The sequence below is a fragment of the Eucalyptus grandis genome, chromosome 9 (genome assembly GCF_016545825.1).
Source record: "Eucalyptus grandis isolate ANBG69807.140 chromosome 9, ASM1654582v1, whole genome shotgun sequence".
In the NCBI taxonomy this organism is placed as follows: Eukaryota; Viridiplantae; Streptophyta; class Magnoliopsida; order Myrtales; family Myrtaceae; genus Eucalyptus; species Eucalyptus grandis.
The window spans coordinates 11198996-11223187 of NC_052620.1; the positions used below are offsets into that span (position 1 = coordinate 11198996).

General features: G+C 39.8%; 1 protein-coding gene across 1 annotated transcript; it reads left to right on the top strand.

Moving 5' to 3' along the window:
- Positions 1-19926: 19926 nt before the first annotated feature.
- Positions 19927-22720, top strand: LOC120288388 (receptor-like protein 6). Its single transcript, XM_039302339.1, has 2 exons — positions 19927-22018; positions 22125-22720. The coding sequence occupies exons 1-2, from the start codon at positions 19927-19929 to the stop codon at positions 22718-22720; spliced, it is 2688 nt and encodes an 895-aa protein (XP_039158273.1).
- Positions 22721-24192: the final 1472 nt, after the last annotated feature.

Genomic DNA, 24192 nt, shown 5'->3' on the forward strand with positions numbered 1-24192 from the left:
GACAATAAAACAATGTGATAGAAAAGTATGACTAATTTTTTTTACAAAATACCTTTTTATAAATACACAGGTCTATTATAAACACACAGGTCTATACACAAGGGTTTACAAAAGGAATCGGCTCCCTACAAATGAGAGTTGTCCTATGACTAGCTCGTCCGACATGGTCACCGATTCTTTAGGCTTACTCTGGCTCCTGGTCCTTCACTAACACCATCTACGGACTTGAAAATGGTTATACAATAACCAGTGAGACATTGTCTCAGCGAGTTCTACCCCTTAAGACTCGATTAGGAAGCTAATATGCCTTAAGGGCTGCCTAAGCACAATCACAAGTCAGAGGACTTACCTTCGCCTCAGTTCCTCCGTGCAATTCAACACAATTTATAATCTCATCGAGTCACATCAACACCTTAATCATTCACTCAGATCAATTTATCAATCAATCGACCTAGTCGATTACATGTCAATTAGACCATTCCCCGATCATTTTAATCAATACCATGTATTTTCCAAAATGATATATCTAGTCATCGAGCCACGTGCATTCTCCAAGATGACATACTGAGTCACTGACCCCATGTGCATTCTCTAAGATGACCTATCTAATCACCGAGCCCAAGTGCATTCTCCAAGATGATGTACTTAGTCACTGAGCCCACGTGCATTCTCCAAGGTGATGTACCAATTCAACGAGCCAACAAATCATAACGTTTTTCTCTGAGATGACACACTTAGTCATCAAGCCAGCGTAACATAGTGTTTTTCTCCGAGATGACACACTTAGTCATCGAGCCGACGTATTACAGCATGCTTGCTCACCTTTTATCATATTCGATAAAACAGCCGTGTGTGGGTACACGGTTAGCGTTAGCCAAAAATATAATAATTTCACTTTTTAAACTTTTCATTGGCTTCGGCAAATATAATTCTAGCAATGTAGACCCACACCCGGTAAATATTCAATTGATTATTAAAATTAATTAATTTAAAGATAAATTCATAATTTCACACATAAATCGAAATCAACACGATATAAAGCTTAATTAAATAAACAAATCAAACGCTGCAATTAGCGTAATTTTCCGGTCACCGACCATCCCGATCTAATTTTTTGAAAAATAAATAAATAAATAAATAATTACGTAAAATATTAAATAAATGCAATAAATCTGACTTAGGTCCGTTATAGCCTAATTGGAAGCTGAAACGGACCCGAAAAATTTCCGAGGTTCATTTAATAAATACTAGAACCTATTTACTTGCTAATTGCACTAACCATTTACCTAACATGCATCGGCAATTCCTTAAATTAACTAATCTACTCTAAGCTATCCACCTAATCGCACTTAATTAAATCTAATCGATCCCTAAGCATGATTAACCACTAAGCAAGGATTAGTGAGTTAAACTCACTTGTTTGGTGAGCTAGTTGGTTCAATTCGACGAGAACGCAACGGGGATGATTCTTTCAAAGTGGGCCAAGCTTTTGAGGCCCAGAACCACCTCAAAACAGGCCCGAAGGTTGTTGGAAAACCCACCAACAAGCTCTCTGTTGTTGCTGCAAAAGAGAGGAAACAAGGTTGATTGAGGCACATGAGGACCGAGATGGGCTGAGGGAGTCTCGGTGGCCAATGACGAGGACTTACGATGGTCGGAGGCGGGCCATGAAGTCTTAGACTCCTTGTTGGTTCGTTTTTTGCTTATGCTCTTGCTGGACAAAGGAGAACCAAGGCTGGATGATGAAGAAATGGGTTGATCGGAGCTCCGGCGAGTGGGTGGTCGGCAACCGGTGGTACCCGGGGGTCAAGGGGGACTTGCTGGTGGTTGGTATGGGTGGAGGAATGGGAGAAAACGCAAAGAAAACGCGAAACAGGCAAAACCGTGCAAGCTGCCAGGCGGACTGACGGATCGGGGATCGGTTTCTTCTTGCCAGCGTACAGGATGGTCGGCGGCTCGGTTCGGCGTGAGGTCGGGCTCCTTTGAACATTTTGACTCGGGGGTGGCTCGGGGCTGATTCGCATGAGAAGTTAACTTTTCACTTGGATCTTTGGCGAAATGTCAGCTGGAATAGAAACCGACATAAGAGAAAATAGAGGGGGAAAATAGGGTCTACAGGCAAGCGACGGTTGAGGGGTTGGTGTGCTCAGTTTTCTCTGGTTCTCTTGAGCTTCCAAGGGACCTCAACAATGGAGAAAGCCACACATTAAGGAGGAAGAAGGGTTGTTGCAAGAGGGGATGAGGAACAAGAGGGGCAAGGGCCCTACCATGGTCAAATCTTCTCCTCACTTGTCTCCTTGACCATTCTCGTCCACCAGCTCCTCCTTGGCCTCCATTAAGCCATCAATGCTCATCTTAGAACTCTTGAATTGGTCCAAAACCATAGGCATAAGGGGGTTACGAATTTCCTTTGGTTTCCTCTCAATTGGCCATCAATTCTTCCTTGAATCAACACAAACCGGCCTTGATAAAATCACCCAACACCTCAACAATCCAATTGGTATTTTTCCTCACCAATTGATCCCACTTGCTTCCCAATGTTGAGATCAAAATCAATCCTTGACATTTTTGGACAAAAATGCCCCTAAGATGATTTTTCACAAAAAGTCTCGATTTGCATAAAAATCTTCTAAGACCGAGTCGATGTTCCTAGAATTTATTGTGACATGATAGAACCTTCAATTTCTGAGATTGGATTTAAATTCGCGGTTAATTTCACTTCGACGCGTTTTTAGCATGACCTAGGCTATCGGGTAGTTTTCAAAACTTTTTAGAGCAAATGACCCGTGGTCGATTTTCTTCGAGCCATAATGAATCCACTCGACACATTGGCAACTCTCGGTTGTCGTGAAGATCTCGAGATTCGAAATACGGATACAAGGTACCAAAACGATAGAAAAATCAAATTAGTGCCGGTCAATGAGAATTTTGCAATTTAGTGGGATCACCCACGTTTAACCCCTCATTTTAGTCGAACCGACCTATTTCTGATCTCTAATCGATTTATATCTGTGCCGTAATGATTTCGGCAGATGAGCACGGTCGAACAACCGATTCTTAGTCGAATTCTCAAGTCTGTTTGCCTTAAAATTCTTAATGGCTTCCCTAGATAATCTAGTTATCTCACGAGTGATTAGCTCCAAGAAAAGAACTATAGGCGTATCGATGAAATGTCCGATTTATTGAATTGAAAGCAGAGTCGAAAATCTAGGATGTCACAAATTCTATCTACTTTTATCCCACATCTCCTATGAGATATATCATCCAGGGTATATTGCTTTTATATATGATTTTATCCTATCTTAACCAAGTATTAGGGGTAAGCAGTTCTAGGTTCCATAATAGTTCTACTTGGAATCTGGAACCTACTTGTTGGAACAAATTCCTCATTTTTTAGAACTTGCAAGTTATCATGCATACCATGGAACTCAGAACCCATCATGTCACAGGTTTCAAGGTCTACTTAGGTTCTGCTTGTATTATTAATTAAACAATTGCAGTGAATTATCGCTTTTAATAATCACCACTTGTTGCTACAATTCAAGATTATAATTTATATTTACACAAACGAAAAATATGAAACATTGATAAAGTAAAAGCCTTAAGTCATAAAATGAAATCACAAACTAGTGGTTTCAGATTATACATTCATCATTGAACACTATGGAATACCACAAGATCGCGTGAAGACATAAACTAAGAAAAACACAAAAACTTGTTTCAAGTTCTAGATTACGGGTTTTCAATTTGTTAAAATAGGTTCTCTAATTTTTGGAACTTGGAACCTACCCTGGAACCTAGAACCAAATAGGTTCCTACTGATTTGGTTCTTAGGCTTCGGATTCTACCCTAGAACCATGCTCACTTCAAGCAGGCACCAAAATACATAATATGATAAATTTTATCCCATCTTAAATTTTATCCTAACTATCAAATGTAGCATATGCTTTCAAGGAGGGAAAAACCCCCTTGAGATCTAATTATTATAAAGCCATCACCGTGAACAGAATTTGGCGACTAATGATCGTGAACTGATGTTATAGCAGACCGAAGATCTTATATCCTTTCGCATAAATCAGTTGGTCAAAGAGATGAGGTTTTCCAAAAACCAAAATATCAAACTCAAGATTGGATAATAGTTAAAGAGTGTGGATTAAATGGAGAATACGTGGCCTATGCATCTACCACTTTCACAGTATGTCCACGAAGAAAGCCGATAAATAGGCAGATCTCCTCCCCAATTGCAGTAACAAAGAGAGGAGAGAAAAGAAGAGAGTGGGAGAAGCAAATGTGGGAGAGTTATTCTCCATTTGTGAGAAAAGGGAGGTGTGTGGGAGTGAAGCGAGGGAGAGAGCGAGTAAAATGAGTGAGTATCCTCATTTATATTTCATATAAATAGTGAAGGAATTTGCCACTTTGAGGAATAGCAAGACGAGTCTCACTCAAAATTGACTGATGGTTCTTGTTGCCTTTTAACCGTCCTTCAGAGCCTCTTCGCCCCCTCGGTTCGAGATTATCTGCGTACAAAACATCCTCCTCAGCTTGTTTGTGAGCTCCACCACATCTGCAACCCCGATCACCGTCAGCATTTGGTCCTCCATGTTTAGCACACTCAAATGGACCCCTGCACATTTGCAGCGGAATTTGCACTCTGTTTGGACTCGGTTTTCTGGACTACAGAAATTAGGAGATCTGGGGTTGTTCCTTTTGTAGAAGTAGAGAGACAGAGGCGAGAAGAAAGGTTAATTTGATTGATACCTGCAGTTGTGGAGAGCATCTTCGTGGCCTTCTTCTTGTCCTCGTCATCGTGCAAGTTCACCTTCAACACCCCATACTGTCACCACAAAAACGTAGGCAGCAACGTCAAAATAAACCCCTTTTAGCCCAACTAAGGACCACTTTCTCTTCAACCACTGCAAGTCAACGTCCTAGATCGCTAAAGAAAGGTGAAAATTGAATAAAAGTTAGATCCTCGATTCCGTATATATACGGGAACACTTTTTTTTTTTTTTTTTGGGGTGGTTGTGCGCTGTTACCAGCCTGCTTTCGTAAATGTGTTGAATTTGACAGAACTGATGTTCGGATAATTCAAGTCAATGGAAATCTCGAAGAGAAAGGTCTAAGTCTCTTCTCGTATAATTAGAGAGAGAGAGAGAGTGAAGAATTCGAGCAGAGGAAGAAGCAAACAAGTGCGTGAGGGGAGAATCTTGGTGACGATGTGGAATGGAGTTCCAGTCAACCAGCGTCAATTTCGCCATTGTCAAAGTTATGCAGCCGGTAGTCGTCTCGTACTACCAAGCATTAAATCTCGTAGTATCATCTAAACACAGTCGTTTCAACCTATTTTTTTGAAATCTATAATCTGTTATCCATCATCTAATATCTTATCTGCAAAATCTATAGAAGGCAGACATTGTGTGACTGAGGAAAGGAAGCAAAGCTTCATCTGATATGCAAGACTTTCTTTTACATTTTACTCCTTCCTTTACTAGCAAGAGAGCGCATATCCACGTTCCAGTTTTTTTTTTTTTTGGTTTAGTTACCAAAAAAATACAAGAATCTGTATTCCCCATACGTTTTTACTGTTCATTAAGGATTTTTCTTTTTTGCCAGGTAATTAAGTAACTAGTCCTAGCGCTTTGAGGACTTCAGAATGCTTACAGATAATATTAGGTTATATATTACTGAAAGTTCCAAATCAAACGAAGTCCTTATTTATCTAGTTAATACATGAACTGTTAACTTCTACGGTTAGCCTTACATTAAAGATTAGGGGTAATTGCTCAAAGTCCTATTGAACATTAAGCTCCCTTGCACAATAGCTCTGCACTTTGAAAATATCAAATTACCCTCCTAAACTTTGGCCATGCTCAAAGTAGCAAGCAAACTTGGAAAAGTTATAGATTACTCCCAAAACTTCCATTTTTGTTTCAACCAGTACTTTTTCAAATCGTACGGCCGTAAAATGTTAATTGAAATGGATTAACTCATTATGAACAGACTAACATCTGTGACATGCCTAACCAAAAAAAAAAAAAAAAAAAAATCTGTGACATGGTTTATGAAGTTAAAAACAAATAGAGAATGATGCACGGTTAATAAAATTGGTTAAGGAAATCCGATCAAGAAAAATGAATTGGTCCATTTTAGGTAATCCTTAGCTGCTATGCAGACTAAAAAACTAACGGATGCAACATAAATCAAATTTTTTTCTTTAGGTGGGGGCGAAGGTGGGAGGGTAATTAAAACTTTTTAGATTTCGTCGACTATTGAACAACTGTGTCAAAGTCCAAGAGGGCAATTATTGTAAATGTTATGATATCAAAATTGACACATATCATCCATAATACTCAACACTCAATTACATGCAAGAAATTGAGTTTCCCCCATTTTACTTAATTGATCTTATTTGCGTGGATGCTTTAGCTGTCGGTTGTAATGGTTTTATTTCTCCAATATAGTTTCTTGTTTTTGACCCAAAAAAAAAAAAATACATGCAAGAAATCAATTTAAAAACTACACTTTAAATTTTTTTTTTGTGTATTTATATAATTCATACAAAGCAACATTGCAAATTAAAAAGAACATGTGGAAGAAACACCAATTACTTATTAGTTAAAGATCATCTCTGGTCAATTTTCTTTTTGTGATTAAAAAATATTTTTTTTCATCCGTGTGAAGTTTAAAATAATATTTAACTTTTTACGGTTTGTTTAGTTTTACAGAATTATAGCATCAAACAGAAATTAGAACCAATCGATTTCCAAACCCATGCAGTCACACTAGTAAAGAAGATGTCGTACCTGGTCTGATGGATCCAGAAGAATTTTTCTCAGGAACACTGCAAAAGATTGCACGCCCTCAATGATGCGTCCTGAATGATGTCCCAGGACTCTTAACTCGTGAAGTCCCTCAACAACAGTCTGTTCGTTGCACTGTAGGATTGTGAAATTCTCCGGATTCTTCAAGTACGATAACCCACTTAATCTTATCAGAGATTTACACTTATTAATCCATAAGGATTCCAATGATTTCAAAAGACCATTTGTATCTCAACTAGCTCTGGACAATACAACACTCTTACTCGCCGTAGCTTTCTTAATTCCAAAGAAATGGATAACCTCTTCAGCAATTTACAACTTTGAACGATTAACTTCTCCAGTTGTGGAAGTCCATTAAGTGGAATGTCTTCCACTTGACCATCACTTAAATCTCGACAAATTTCTCAATCTCAAACACAAGGGAAGCTGGTTGGAACAATTCAGATTCAAATTATACACGTTTTCTCTCGATATGCAGAGCGCCTTCCTACCACCATGGTAGTTTGCTGTCCTGAAACCCTATTTGCCATTTTCACTTGATCATGGCCCTTTCTTGCAATTTCCTGCAAATCCCGGCTGATTGTGTTCCCCATCGCAGGCTCTGATGGCCTATTTCACCAATTCTCTTCATTAGGTCGTCCACCCGTAAACCCCTTTTAACCAGTATCCCTTTTCGCTTTCTGTTCTCTGATTTTGACTTCTTCGGAGCTTCATCGTACTTCAATGGTTGCTGTGACCCTCATCCACTAAGCTCCTCTTCGCTTAATTCTCTTCATCGGCACTTTCCTGCTTGACAATTACCCTTCTCAGTACATGCATGGATTCGGACTTTGTTCGCTGGCTTGCTATTGACCTGGGCGTCATTTGGATTATTCTTCTATCTTAACAGAACTTTGGCCAGATGGACCCCCCTGGCGAGGAACAAGACCCGTGACTTGCTGCACTATGTGACCGACTGGGTCGACTATGGCATCAGCAGGAGATTGACGACTGGGATGATCTGCCACCTGTGGAAAAGGTCGAAGAATGTAAGTTGCTACTGGTCGGTAAAATCCAATCCAACCCTTCTATCAATGTCAAAGCGTTTCAGAATACCTTAAAAAGGATATGGAGAACTGAACAAGTTGAAATTACTCAACGCGAGGGTGACATCTATGTTGCCAAGTCTAAGTTAGAGGATGAAAAACAGAGGATACAAGAAGGCGGACCTTGGCTATTTTCTGGCCATTTGGTCATTTTTATACCATGGATACCGAACACACCGCTGCACTGCTATGATTTTTCAACCTGTGCTTTTTGGGTACAACTTTATGGTTTGCCACTCGAATGGTACTCCGAAACTACGATCTCCAGAGCTGTTAAAAATACTGGCAAGGTGATTGCTGTCAAGTTGGATTCTAAAGAGGGTGTAACTATTAAGACTGGTAAAGTTCGGGTAGAGATAAACCTGAGAGAACCACTGAAAATAGGACAACTTCTACGCATAGGGAAGAAGCCAATTTGGCTTGACTTCAGGTATGAACGGCTCCCACACTTCTGCTATTCTTGCGGTATAATAGGTCATCATGCAATGTCTTGTAAGGAGGTTCCTTTCACTGAAGCGAAAACGGAAGGGAGAGAAAAAATGCCTTACAGTCAGTGGTTGAGGGCCGAGGTAAAAGAGTTTAGTCCATATTGGAAAGCATTTTATGAGGAGCACCAACTTACCGATGATGAGTTTGTTCCAGAGACTCCTCCATCATCTCATTTGAATCCAACACTGCTGCCATACGTTGCACCACCCTCTGCAATGCAGCCGCACCCCATACAGGGAAGGAAGGACAGTCGGCTTCCGAGCTGGTGACACATCCACTAGTGTTGTAATCTATGTACCTAACCAGGGGAAGCATTGTCAGATTTTAGAGCAACCGCTATCAACTTCCAAACGCCATGTTCCAACTGAAGCACACATCACTAAGCAGTTAGTAATGGAGACTCCAACTCATAAGAAGATAAAGACTACAAGGCTCTCCACCAGAACAACAGTGGCTAAGAAAATTAAGAGATACACCCTATATGATTCACCAAACATCACAGCAGCAGCTATAGATGACTGACAACTTATGGACACTCCTATTCAATTGGCTATTGAGGCTGGAGAATGGGCGATGGCGGCTGGCCCTCAACAGTCGCCTTTACACAAATGAATATTATAACCTGGAACTGTCAGGGTTTGGGCTCCTCCTTGACAGTTCGAGCCCTTAAGGCCCTTGTGGCCAAAGAAAAGCCTGGTATCCTTTTTTTGATGGAAACCAAGAATCGTGAGGAGGTTATCACTCGACAACAACGACTGCTGAAATTTAGGAACTCTTATATTCTAAATCATGTTGGTTTGGCGGGAGGTTTGGCTTTATTTTGGCATGAGTATCTTACAGTTGACTTGCTTCAATCTTCTCAAGCTTTGTTCGATATGACTTGTGTGGAATCTCGGAGTAACATATCTATGCGTTTGACGTGTGTCCATGCACCTGCTGCTTATCACCCTCGCCAAATATTCTGGATAGAACTTCAGCAGATTGCTCGAACTAATACTTTACCATGGGTCTGTATAGGTGACTTCAATGAGGTCATGTATGGTTGGGAGAAGGTCAGCAAGCGACCACTTGAAGCCCATAGGATGTCCTCCTTTAGACAAGTAGTACAAGATTGTGCTTTAATGGAAATGGATAGTAAGGGGTGTGCATATACCTGGTCTAACAATCGGGAAGGCGCTGATTTTGTGAAAGAAAGGCTCGACCGAGCTTTTTGCACGTCTGAATGGCGTCTTGCTTTCCCTGAAGCCGAAGTTTTTGCACTACCTACAATAAGTTCTTACCATAATCCTCTCCTATTAATCACCGATGGCATACAATGACATCGACGTAAGTTCTTCACATTCGAAGCTTTTTGGTTACAGGATAAGGATTGTAGTGAAATTATTCATAAATCCTGGAACTCAGGCCATGGAAAATATTACACTCTGACTCAACGACTCCAACTAGTAGCTACGGCACTTACAAATTGGAGTCGTATAACATTTTCCATAGCACAAAACCAAATAGCATCATTACATCAGCAGCTTCAACATCACATGAACCAGCCTCACATTTACTATGATAAGCAGGCCATCGGCAATATAAAGGTGGAGATACATAAATTATGGCAGCAGGAGGAGCAATTTTGGGCCATGCAATCCATAATTAGTTGGCTAAAGTGGGGGGGGACAAGAACACAAAGTTTTTCCACGCAAAGGCGATTCAGAGAAGACAGCGGAATAGAATATGCATGCTGAAGGATGGTGATCAAAGATGGATTCAGGATGATGGCACTCTTAAACAGATGACCTTACAGTTCTTTATCAACCTTTACCACTCGGTTGGCCACCGGAACAGCTCATTATTGATCAATGCCCGAGAGTGGTTTCAACCGAAATGAACAATCTTTTGGTGGCAGAGGTTACTCAAGAAGAGGTTCGTCTTGCAACTTTTCAGCTGGGATTAACTAAAGCCCCAGGACCTGACGGTATGAATGGCCTATTTTATCAATCTCATTGGAATATTTTGCAGGCTGATCTTTTTAGTTTAGTACATCAGTTCTTTCGAACAGGGGTTATGCCTTCAGATCTAAATAAAACCTTTATCACCCTGATTCCCAAAGTTCCTCACTCAGAAAACCTAGACTAGTTCCGACCTATTAGTCTTTGTAATTATGCCTACAAGATTATCTCTAAAGTGCTAGCAAATCGACTTAAACCATGGCTCCCAGCTTTAATCTCTATTGAACAGATCGCCTTTGTAAGTGGCCGCCAGATCCAAGACAACATTCTTATGGTGCAGGAAGTACTACATCAATTACGCACTCGAAAACACAAGAAAAATTTTCAGGCAGTACTGAAAATGGATATGAAAAAGGCTTATGATAGATTGGAATGAGATTTTCTTGAAGCTTATCTTCTTAAGTCAGGCTTTCATCTCACTTGGGTTCGTTGGATAATGCAATGTATCACAACGGTATCCTATACTATAAAATTCAATGGTGAGCAGTTACCCTCTTTTCATCCGACCCGAGGAATCAGACAAGGGGACCCACTTTCCCCGTATCTATTTATCCTTATGGAAAATGTCTTATCAAATCTCATCAACCAAGCTATCCATATGAGACATCTCAAAGGTATTGATTAATGTGTGGTGTCCTACCTTATCTCATTTATTTTTGCCGATGACGCCATATTTTTCCTGGATGCTAAACTTCAAGAATGCCAAAATCTTGCCAACTTATTGAATCAATATTGCTTGGCTACGGGATAGGAAATTAATTGGAATAAATCTGGAATTTATTTTTCCAAGATATGTCCTCATGCCCTACAGGTAAATTTGGCAAGTGCTTTGAGAGTCCCAGTGTTAGTCAAAACTGGGAAATACTTGGGAATCCCCTCTGATTGGGGACGTTCTAGGAAGGAAGTGTTTTCTTGGATTATTGGGAAAGTGAATCAAAAACTGGATGGATGGAAAGAACACTTGATATCTAAGGGCGGCAAGGAAATCCTCATTAAGTCCATTGTTCAGGCGATCCCTCAGTATGCTATGTCTATATTTAAACTTCCAACATCTATTTGTATATCCATTGAAAAGAAGATCGCACTTACGGTGGCAAAATCATTCTACTAAATTTGGGCTACACTTTGGAAAAGATGGGATGCACTTAAAACGAGCAAGCTTCAAGGTGGTCTCGATTTCAGAGATCTCATGGACTTCAATAATGCAATGCTCGGCAAACAAGCATGGCGTCTGATTCAACATCCTATAGCACTATAGAGTAAAGTGTTTAAAGGTATCTATTTTCATTCCCGAGAGTTTTTGAATGCTGAAAAAGGTACTAGACCGTCTTGGGGCTGGCAAGGTCTTTTGTTAGGTCGGGATTCAATTTTGCCTCAACTCCACTGGTCAGTAGCTGATGGGACTAAAATTAGCATTAGAGAAGATCGGTGGCTACCACAAGGTATTCTAGGTGGTCCAGCCAACCGAGAAGAACCTGTTAGGGTCGCCGACCTCATCGACATGCAAGCCAGTGCCTGGAAAATCCCGTTGATTAACCACTTTTATGACAATCATACTGTTAGGGAGATCATTAGCATCCAGATCAGTTCCTCTTATGCAAAGGATAAATTGATATGGACAAAAACCACTCACGGCAACTATACCGTTAAGAGTGGTTACCAATCAATCAGGCAGAAAACAATCACCAAACATCAGATACAAGAATCGCCTACCTATCAAATTCCACAGACTTTATGAAAACAACTATGGAAGTTAAACATTGCTCCCAAAATCAAGTTCTTTCTATGGTCCCTTTCCCACAATGTCTTACCCACCAAAGCAAATCTTTTTTACGGGAAAATTACCATTGACCCATTTTGCTCTCTCTGTCATAATCACATCTCTGAATCAGTCGAACATGTATTCCTGCTATGTCCTTGGACTAATGCTATATGGTTAGACTCGGCGATTAACCTTCCTATTCAGTTGCAAGCTACACAGGGAATAGAGGCATGGATAGTTGCTCTGTTTCTACAAAAGCAGAACGTACGATCTCGAACACCATGGCATATGTCCTCGGAATATTTGGAAATCAAGGAATAATTTCATCTTTCGCCGCCAAAAATTGGATGCGCATCAAGTGGTAGATCATGCTATCACCAATGCTCGATCGGTTCTTTGTTCTTCTCGAAATCCTGCAGATACAGGACCACAACAAATCAACACGGGTGAGTTATGGCATCCTCCAGATCCGGCCACTTTCAAGGTAAATATTGATGGAGCTTTTCAGGCTCACATAAACCAGGGATCAATGGCCGCTATAATCCGAGATCAGAATGGTAAGATGATTGATGGATTTACCAGCATCTTTGTCGCCTCTACGGCTATTCGTCGAGTTTATGGCGTTGTTGATCACTCTTCGCCGTTGCAGAAGATTGCGTAATCCATGGTCCATTGGTCATCAAATCGACACTTGCTCTTGGTTGATTCAGTCAATGGTGCTTCGAGCCACCTTGGGAGGTTCAAGCAATCTTCCACGAAGCCATCCATCTCCTCTGTTTCTTTTCGAGTGCTAGGGTTTGCCACTGCTGAAGAGAGGCAAATTCAGTAGCGGACTGGGCCACGAAGAGTCAAAGAACTGGTGCCCTAACAGAACTTCGGCCCATATCGCTCTCTTCACTTTTGTTAAACCTTTTGATTTCAGATGCTTTGGCAGTTGGGTGTAAAACTGTGTTATCTTGAATGATATTTCCTGTTATGACCAAAAAAAAAAAAAAAAAAAACACAAGGGAAGCTACTCTACCCTCCCGATGCTAAAGAAAAAATCCAATCTCAGCAGGGAAGACGGAAGCTGCACAAGGGTTTCTAAGTCTAGGTGTCTTAAAAAATGCTTTTCCAGATAAGAAAGAGAAGCCAAATCTAGAGGTATAGGGACATTTAGGGCGCATTTGGCAATGCTTCCGTTCGCAGGAACAATTTCTTATTAGAAGTTATTCCTTTTATTTTTGTTCTCAGGAACAATTTCTAAGCATTTTAAACCGTTTGATAACTGTTCAAAATTTCAATCCCTAGAACAGAATTGTGTTTGGCATCGTTCTCAAAATTTCTACTTCAAATCATTTTTTTAATTTTTTAATTTTATTAATCTTTTTCCCTTTTTTTTTCTTTTCTTCTTTTCCTTTTCTTTCTCCTCTTCTTCTTCTTCTTTAAGGTGGCCAGTCACTAGCCTTGGGATGATCGGTGATTGGGCGGATGAGGGCTAGCGACCTCACCGGAGCGTTGTCGGCCCTCGGCGAGGCCGTGCCTCGTTGGCCGAGCCTCGCCGGCAGTTAGGTGAGACTCGGCCAAGCCTTGGCTGGGCGAGCAGCCTCACCCAGATTTGGTGAGGTCGAGCCCCGCTAGCAGTTGGGCGAGCTTGGCCTCGCCAGATCTGGGCGAGGTCGAGCCTTGCTCAGCCATGGCTGGGCCGAGCCTTGCCGGTGGCTAGGCACGCCTTGGCGAGCTTCTTTGGACCTCGCCTTGGCCTAACGAGCCTCCGACGAGTTCGTCGGGTCTGGTCACCGGCCGACCGGCAATGGTGGGCGATGGACGACGGATGGCAATGGCGGCGGCGGCAGCAGCTTGAAGAAGAAGAAAGAGGGAAGAAGAACAAGAAAAAAAGAAAAGAAATGAGAGAAAATAGGTTGCTTGATTCTTAAAATGTTCCCGAAAACAAAGAATCAAGTTTTTTTTTTTTTTCTCAATTCTGTTCCAAATCTACTTGGAATAAAAAAATAGAAATTTGTTAGGGAACAAAAATTTTACCAAACGAATTTCTGTTCCAAATCTACTCCTAAGAACAAAAGAATAGAAATTATTACTATTTGGTAAGTTGCCAAACAGAACCTTAACAAATTTAATAAATTTTTGGGTTAATACTTTGAAAAACCCAAAATTGGTACACATGTGACAAATTTACCTCAAATTATTTTTTTGACCATGAAAAACCCTAAACTGGTACACTTATGACAAATTTACCCCGACCGACCATAAAAACCCTAAACCGGTACATTTATGACAAATTTACTCAAAACTAATTTATTCGACCGCAAAAAACCTTAAATTGGTAAATTTGTGACAAATATACCCTCCGTTAAATTAAATTAATACCACAAAAAATCATAAAAATTGTAAACTGTGACAAACAGAGTGTAAAATCTCAAATCGGTATACTAGTCAATTGTCACGTGTCATTTAACTTAATAATTTGACAATAAAATTTAGCGAAAACTAATAGAGGGTAAATTTATTACAAGTGTACCAGTTTGGGGTAAATTTGTCAAAGGTATACCAGTTTAGAGTTTTTAGTGGTCAAAAAAATAGTTTGGAGTAAATTTGTCACATGTGTACCGGTTTGGGATTTTTCAGGGTATTAACCGAACTTTTTCAGTCTAGATAACCTCCCAATACACCTTAAGTTGCATCTCGTGACCAGTTTTGATTTCTCTCCAAAGGTTTGTGAGTATTTAGTAGTAGTTCAACTAAGTTAGTAAGGCTTGGTAGATTAAGGACCGAGAGCAATGATTCAGATTCAAGATGTAGACAAGTCAAGCTTGTAGGAAACTCTACCAACTCTTGAATCTCATGACAATCATTTAGTTGTAGTGTTTGGAGGTGATGAAGCATGTTGATTGTTCTTGGAATTCCGAAAATATGGGTGTGCTTTAAATTTAGGATTCTTAAAGATGACAATTCTCCAATTCCAATAGGAATTTTACCTCTTATTTCATAATGTCGCAAAGATCCAACTCTTCAAAATTTACCAACCTGCTGATGCCACTAAGTAACCGCCAAACGTGATCCTTTTGATTATTATATCCATCTTTTGTGAAACGCAAGATGCAGTCATTAACTTTGCAATGGAGTTGGGAAGTTCCCTTATACTTGTGCCTATTAGAAGAAAAAATTTCAAGTTTCACACTACAAATATACAAATAATACTTTCTAATGGAGTTCGGAAGTATGGTTATGCCTGTACCCGATAAGTCTAACTTTGTTAATGAGGTTAAATTCCCAAGTGAGCTAGGAAGTTTTCTCAATTTTGCACATCCCAACAATGAGAAGTGCTTAAGCTTCACTAGCGCCCCAATTTCTTCAGGCAAATTTGTAAGATGCCAGCACCTTTTGATGTTTAACTCGATCAATGGCCATAGATTTCCAATGAAGCTTTCAATTCTCTTTAGATTGTGGTAGCGTACAATAGTCAACCTCTCTAAACCCAAGCATTTAGAGATTTCTGGGATTGTCTCTATGCCTGAACACCGAGTAATAGATAGAACTTTCAAAGTTCGTGCATTCTGAAAAATTGGTTGGCATGACAAGTGTAAGAACCATCACATAGTACACATGGGAACTATCATATTAGAATTAAAACATGTAATTTACCTTAATTAAGTCCCATGCTTTTGAATCATTATTGAAGGCAACATCCTCAAGTTTACAAACAACAAGACGATCAAAATATATATTGTCTGCCCCAAAATTCTTCTTACGAAGAGAATTGCTGATGCAACCATCTCAAATTTGAACCACACCTTGCAAAGTCCCCAACATAAGTTCCACTATGCAACTTTAGGAATCTTAGATTTGGTAACATTTCAAAGTCTTCATTTGTAATCACTATGGGGGAACCATTTCTAGCTCAAGTGCTTGAACCTCATGCTTCCTCTACAAGTGAGTTTGTGCAATGATGTGAAGAATTTTGTCAATTTCCAACCACTATGTTTTACAACTCAAATGGGCAGGCAAAAACAAAAAAAAAGATAGATCCTAAAATAAAAAAGGAATTCTAAACCTTAGGATATACAACTTCTCTTTGAAAATGAAGACTTTCTTACTTACCTCTTGGGTTTTTATGATTTCAAGAAGCTCTTCTACAATCCATAACCTATTTTGCTTTCCAAGGTCGCCTAGATTGTCTTCATGAACAATTTGCTGGCCCAATGCTATTAGTTGATCATGCATCCAGAACTTATTATTGTCCAATATCTTTAACAAGCACCTATCTATAAGGACCTTAATTCCTCATTTGGGATAAAATAGACAATCGGTCCACATGTAAATTGCATCATTTTTATTCCCATTGAAAAAGAAGCATGCTATATCGAAAAAAAAAAAATTGCTTATTATGTTGCTTTAGGTCATCATAGCTAATCCTCAACTTCTCTAGAATCTTTTTTCTAAGGTACTTTCCTTAACTTTTCCAACGTCTCTTCCCATATTTCTTGGTCTTTCCCATTAAGCAATGAACCTAGCACTTCAATAGCCAAGGGAAGTCCTCCCATAGTTGAGATAATGTCAATTGAAAGCCGACGATGATCATCCGAAGGAAAGTCTCCACTAAAGGCATGTCGACCAAAAAGCTAAAGTGCGGGATCATCATCCATCTTTAGCATCTCATATTGTAGAATTTCACCTTTAAATCCTTAAACTTTTAGAACAATTGTGTCTCTTGTTGTAATGATTATCAATGAACAATGCTCTATACATTCTTTACGCGATGACATTCATGTGAGATTGCACCTGTTTTTCCAAAATCATAGAAAAATACGCAAAAATACCCTAAAAATACCTAAAAAAAACACACGTATTTAAGGTTTCATAAGTATTTTCACATCTATAAAATTATCAAAAATAAAAAATAACTATATTACAGTGTAAAGCATCTCTATACGAGCACATAAACTCCAAGAATGCCCCAATTAGAACTCGGAAGCGCAATCATGCACCTACGCAGTGTACAATGCGGGCCACCTGGATCGATCTGATTGCCGGTTCGATCAGTTCAATTAGTTAGACCGGTCAAGGATCGGTTTGATCGGTTGACTAATCTGGTAAATAGAGAACCGGGTCGGGTCAACGATCAACCATGTCAAGTTAACAGGTCGGGTTAGGGGGTCAATGGGTCGGATTGAACCTGCGATCATGGTGGTTGATGTCATTATGACATCAACCTTGGTGCGTGTGTACGTGCGCTAGCCGTCGCTGCGAGTAGCTAGCGTGAGGGCCCATGGGAACGCATGGCGACGCATGGCCCATTGTGGGGGCACATGTGGCCACCCCCGGTGGCACGCTGGCCAAGATTTTGCCGTTCTTGATGAGCTCATTCTGTTTTTGTAATTAAAATTGATTTTTATTGAACAAAAAATCACGAAAATAAGCAAAAAATTATGCGTTTGTGTTCTAATCTATGGGGCTCTAATACCACATATAAGATGCGAAAGCGCAACCTAAGATCTCCATAAGTAGAACCAAGAACACATATATAATCATATAAAGAGAAAAATTATGCACATGATTTGGACCACCATTCTTGATGCGGAATAGTGACGATCCAAACTCAAGAACTTATCCTCTATTGCCCTATGTATCACTAGCTCAATGATATGACCCCTCACCTTTAGCACTTGGTAAACGCTCCTTTTTGAAGGTGATTGTGTGTGTTGGGATTAGATGAGAGACTTGAGCACTATTTACAGAATTTCCAATCAAGCCCTCTCATTATGGGTCGAGCTTAACTGGACCCACACTAGCTAGCCCTCTATTAGACTAATTAAGAAATATTCTATCTCATCTCAGACCAACCTCATAAATCGATAAATTACAATATCAATTAAAGTAATCCACGTTAGGAAAACTATTACAGCTAGGTCCCTAGAAAGTCGGAAGCTCTTTCAGTCGCATGGTTTCCAATGGAATATGTTTTATGATATGGTCTCTGGCCAATCAGGTGTGTGAATGGAGAGAGAAACACCACATGACATGAAAACTGTATGCATGTATCTACACTATATTTAAGTGTTACAAGATAGGAAATCCAAAATTGCAAAATATTACACAATCAATATACACATCTAATATGATCCTACTTCCTAGTTTCTAACCGTTAGAATACCTAATTATGAAAATCAAATCTTCGTCTAATGGCTTGGTTTTGTAAAACCGTTGAGAGTTGTCTCGCAAAATTTTACATGGTATCAAAGTAGAAAGTTTCGAATTTAAATCTTTCAGGACCCTTTTCGTAGTTTAGTTGGAGTGGTCTCACAAAATTCTGACCTAAAAGGGTGAAATCCAGTATTATATACTCCTATTTCAGCTTTTATTTGGAGAAGAAACGGTGATAGGTGTATATTTTTAAAACTTCTAAACAATCACATTCCGTATCTTGTATTTTCTAAGCTAGCGTGCTCTTTGGGGTGCAAAAATTCTAAGTCAAGAGACATCTCTGTCCATGCCTTCTCTGTCCATGCCTTAAAAAGTAACGTCCCCCAACGATACGGCATAAACAAAGTTTGAAAGAAATCTAAAGAATGACTTGGAAATTAGGAGGACAATTGCGACTTGTAAGGCTTCACTTCATTATTTTGTTGTCCTCCATTGGAAGAGTCAAGCAGTCCATATCTTGAGGCTTATCGATAACGGAGAATCGAGTTTCGTGTCGGTCTCAGGACTAACTAGGTGAAATCAGCTTCAGGATCCTTTTCAAAAACAGTTGCAGTGGTCTCACGAAATTTTAAACTAATTAGGTGAAATCAGGTATTATATACTTACGTTTCAGCTTTTGTTTGGGGGAGGAAACGGTGGTGGGTGTGTATTTTTAAAGTGCCTAAACAATGAAATTATGTATCTTGCATTTTCTAAGCTACCGTGCTCTTTGGGCTGCAAAAATTCCAAAGCAAGAGATATCCCTGTCCATGCCTACTAAAATCAACGTGGTAACAGGATCCATTGACTATAATCAACTCACTGCATTAGATTAAAGCATGAAAATGACATCCGAGAAGAATTACATTCCGTATCTTGTATTTTCTAAGCTAGCGTGCTCTTTGGGGTGCAAGAATTCTAAGTCAGGAGACATCTCTATCCATGCCTTCTATCCATGCCTTCTAAAGTAACGTCCCCCAACGATACGGCCTAAACGAAGTTTGAAAGAAATCTAAAGAATGACTTGGAAATTAGGAGGACAATTGCGACATGTAAGGCTTCAATTCATTATTTTGTTGTCCACCATTGGAAGAGTCAAGCAGTCCATATCTTGAGGCTTATCAATAACGGAGGAATCGAGTTTCGTGTCGGTCTCAGGACTAACTAGGTGAAATCAGTTTCGGGTTCCTTTTCAAAAATAGTTTGCAGTGGTCTCACAAAATTTTAAACTAATTAGGTGAAATCAAGTATTATATACTTATGTTTCAGCTTTTGTTTGGGGGAAGAAACGGTGTTGCGTGTGTATTTTTAAAGTGCCTAAACAATGAAATTATGTATCTTGCATTTTCTAAGCTACCGTGCTCTTTGGGGTGCAAAAATTCCAAAGCAAGAGACATCCCTGTCCATGCCTACTAAAATTAACGTGGTAACAGGATCCATTGACTATAGTCAACTCACTGCATTAGATTAAAGCATGAAAATGACATCCGAGAAGAACTTGGCTATATAACATCTCCATCGTCAGGCCTCATGTACCCCTGAGTCGATAGAGAGAGTTTGAGAGTACCACTAGATTTGTTTAGGTAACCATGAAAAAGGAGTCACTTCACTTCAGCTATATGATACTCTTGCTTACTATTGTCGTTTCACGCTCTCTTGCTTCAACCCAACGGCGTTGCCATGAAGACGAGAGATCTGCGTTGTTGGAGTTCAAGACAACCTTCTTCACCAGAAAGCGTCCGTATTGTTACTATTGCTATGACAACGCTTCAGTTGAGCAAGCAAAGATCGAATCTTGGAACGCATCAGAAGGTAAAACTCAAAGCAATTGCTGTTCTTGGACTGGCGTTGAGTGTGATAAGGTAAGCGGTCACGTGATCGGCCTCGACCTTAGTTGCAGTTGTCTCTTCGGTAAAATCAACTCCAACATCAGTATTTTCCGTCTTCTTCGCCTAAGAAGCCTTAACCTTGCCTTCAACGACTTCAATTGTCCGATTCCTTCGACAATTGGAAATCTGGGTTCCTTGAGGGATTTGAACTTCTCCAGCTCCAACTTCATGGGCCACATCTCACATTCGCTTCGTAACTTGACCCGACTGGTCCATCTAGACTTGAGTGAGAATTATCTAACTGGTACGATTCCAACTTATTTTGGCAGCATGTTGAATCTGGAGCATTTGAGTCTAAGTGAGAACCGATTTGTAGGTGAAATCCCATCTTCTTTTGAACGTCTTGGTCACCTGAAGCATTTAGATCTAGGCTTTAATTCTTTAACGGGTGAAATTCCATCCTTCTTGGGAAATCTGGTCCAGCTTAAGTATTTAAGTCTAGCGGACAATGAGTTAATTGGGCAAATTCCATCCTTCTTGGGAAATCTGGTCCAGCTTAAGTATTTAAGTCTAGCGAACAATGAGTTAATTGGGAAAATTCCATCCTCTATAAGGAACCTCGTCCAACTTACTACTTTACATTTAAGCCAAAATCAGTTAACAGGCGATATCCCATCTTCCATTGGAGACCTAATTCAACTTACTGATATAGATCTTGGATTCAATCGATTAGTTGGTGAGATTCCACTCTCTTTCCAAAACCTCTTGGAGCTTAGGTTCTTAAACCTTCAGTTGAATCGATTGAGTGGTGCAATCCCATCCTTGTTGGGAAGACTCACCCAGTTGACTGACGTTGATCTTTCACTCAACCAATTTCATGGTGCAATTCCAAGCACGATTTTCCAATCACAGGGTCTCAACGCTCTTTATTTGACTTCAAATAACTTGAGTGGCACAGTGAAGTTAGATATGTTCTCAGAGGCTAAAAACCTTCGAGAACTTGTGTTATCCTCTAATAAACTGTCGTTGATCAGTGAAACCAACATAACTCACCGATACTGGGCTCTAGGTTTAGGTTCATGCAACTTAAATAGTTTCCCTGAGTTTCTACAAGACCAAAATGACTTGCAAGTGCTCGATCTATCCTACAATAACATTTCTGGTCAAGTTCCTAAATGGTTTCTGAATGTGAGCATAGAAAACCTAGAACTATTGAACCTTTCTAGCAACTTCCTAACAAGTTTTGCTCAAGATCCCGTTATTTTCAAGTGGAAAGAACTCTTTGAAGCAGACCTTGGTTTCAATGAGTTGCAAGGATCAGTTCCTATTCCCCCTCCTGAAATCGAATCCTACTTCATCTCAAATAACAGGCTCTTAGGAGGAATATCGCCACTCTTATGCAATCTAAGCCATATCTCCGCGATTGATTTTTCTGATAATAATCTAACTGGGTTTATCCCACAATGTTTTAGTAATTTGAGTGGTTATTTGGAAGTACTGAATCTACGGAGCAACAATTTTATTGGAAAAATTCCTGAGTTGAATGGGAACTTCTATATGATTGATCTGAGTTACAATAAATTGGAAGGGCCATTGCCAAGATCGCTCCGTAACTGTAACAAATTGCAATTCCTGAATTTCGCAAACAATCATATTAGAGATGTTTTCCCTTCATGGTTGGGCTCACTTCTAAGTTTGAGGGTTCTTATATTGCGGGACAATAGATTTCACGGATTTATTGAGGAACCGACTAATAGAATTGAGTTCCCTATGCTGCAAATCATAGACCTATCTCAGAACAGCTTTTCTGGTAGCTTGCCATCCAAATACTTCAAGCATTGGACTGCTATAGGTTCCTAAGACAGATTCGTCAAGCTACATGGGGGATAATTTGGGAATGGGGTGGCCAGCCCTTCCATTATGGACCTTTGACTACTCTATGAGTGTATTTGCCAAAGGCATCCAAATGAATTACTCAAAGATCCAAGGGTACCTCACATTGATTGATCTCTCGAGCAACGACTTCAGCGGAGCGATCCCCGAGACTATTGGAAGCCTAAAGCAGCTAAAATTGCTCAATCTTTCCAACAACATGCTCTCCGGTCCTCTGCCTCCATTCTTGGCAAACCTAACGAATTTGGAAGCATTGGACCTTTCTCAAAACCAGCTCTCCGGGGAGATATCTCAGGACTTGACACAACTCACTTCGCTTGAGGTCTCCGACGTATCTTACAATTGTCTGATCGGGCCAATACCGAAGTTGCGGCAGTTTGCTACATTCGAAAACATCTCCTACAAGGGAAACTCGGGGCTATGTGGCGCTCCTCTATCTAAAAAATGTGGATATCCCGAAGCGTCGCCACCATCATTTCCGACGTCCGAAGAAGATCAAGATTCGGGGAGTGCAATGGAATTGGACTGGAAGATCGTGTGCATGGGTTATGCAAGTGGGTTAGTGATTGGAGTAGTCCTCGGGAACTGCTTGATCACAAGAAGAAGGGCTCAAAGTCTTGTGAAGAACTTTGGCAGAAGAAAACAGAGGCGAAGAAGGTAGAAGAGATGGTCCGAAATCAAGGAAAATCTGTTGTCTTCTGTGTTTGAGTACCTGTAAATTTCTCTTAAGTTTTTCTGCTATGTATTCTGAATAAAGCATTCTGTAATCATACGTGTTTGGGAAATAAATGAGAAACGTCTTTAAATAACAAAATGGTCCGGTAAAATGAAACTTTTGAGCCACCCCATCCACAAACTCCATCCCCTGCTACTTCCTTTCCCAAAACCATTATATTTTACAGCAATATATTGAAAAGAAACTTAATTTTTTTGTTTATCTGACATTGATATCCCTAAAAAAAAAAAAAAATTCTTGAAAGTGATTCATGTGATAAATAAAAGGGGTCATTACTAATTGATTATATGTGTTGAATGATAAGCAATCATTTAATTATATATATTGGCTCATAAAAAGAACACAAAACGTGAAATTTTTTTAATATAAAAGATAAAGAAACATTTATTCCTATTTCTTATATGTATTGATCAAAGAGTTTGCAATATACAATGGCACAAAGTCTTAACGATGCCACTTTCAAACAACTGCCTGAGCCATCACCACTGCATATTTAGAGTTCACAAGCCAAATCATATATCACTTTAATCAAGGATTTCACATTTTCTATCCATTTCAGAAATCCATTATCAAACTAAGTTCATATTGCTTTAACTATCAAAAGCAACGCAAATCACAATGCAAATCTTAGTAATGAAAGTGTAGCCGATGTCTGATCCGGGTTCTATAAAACAAATGCTCCAAACGCTTTCGCTTTCTTCCCAAGATACCACGTCATCCATGCTTATCTCATATTTGTCGGTGCTTTACTTACTCAACGTTAAGAGATTGAGGTCCTGGGATAGGAGTCCACAACAGAAGCTGAGTGGATTTTGGGGCGTTACACTGGCCAAGTACCAGAGCGGTTCTTAGATGTGAGTAAAGAAAGCCATTGGTTCTGAACCATTCTATTAATACCCTGACGGGCTTTTTGCAACCGCTGATGTTTTCAAATGGACAGCGCTTCAGACTTTAGACAACGGCCTCAACATGCAGCAAGGACCGCCTATAGTCCGCCCGACAACCGTCTTGCACTATCTTGTCTCAATTTGCAGAGTGACCTCCATACATTCCCTCAATTTGTCTTACAACGTCTTAAACCATTGTACTTCAATCAATGTTTGAGCAATCTGAGTGACACTCAGAAAGTGATTAGTCTATCAAGCAACAACTTCCAAGGGAGAATTCCTCGAGTCAAGAAAACGAGTGTGCAATTGATGATTGATTTCAGTTATAATCAATTTAAGGGCCATTACCTAGGTACTTACAGGCTATGAAGAGTAGGAGTTTCTAAATGTGCAAGATGACCAAATCAATGATACTTTTCCGTCCTGGTTGGTCTCACTTGTCATCATGCTGATCTTGCAAGCTAACAGATTCCTTGGGTGATTGGGGAACTTGTAAGTAACTATAGTTTC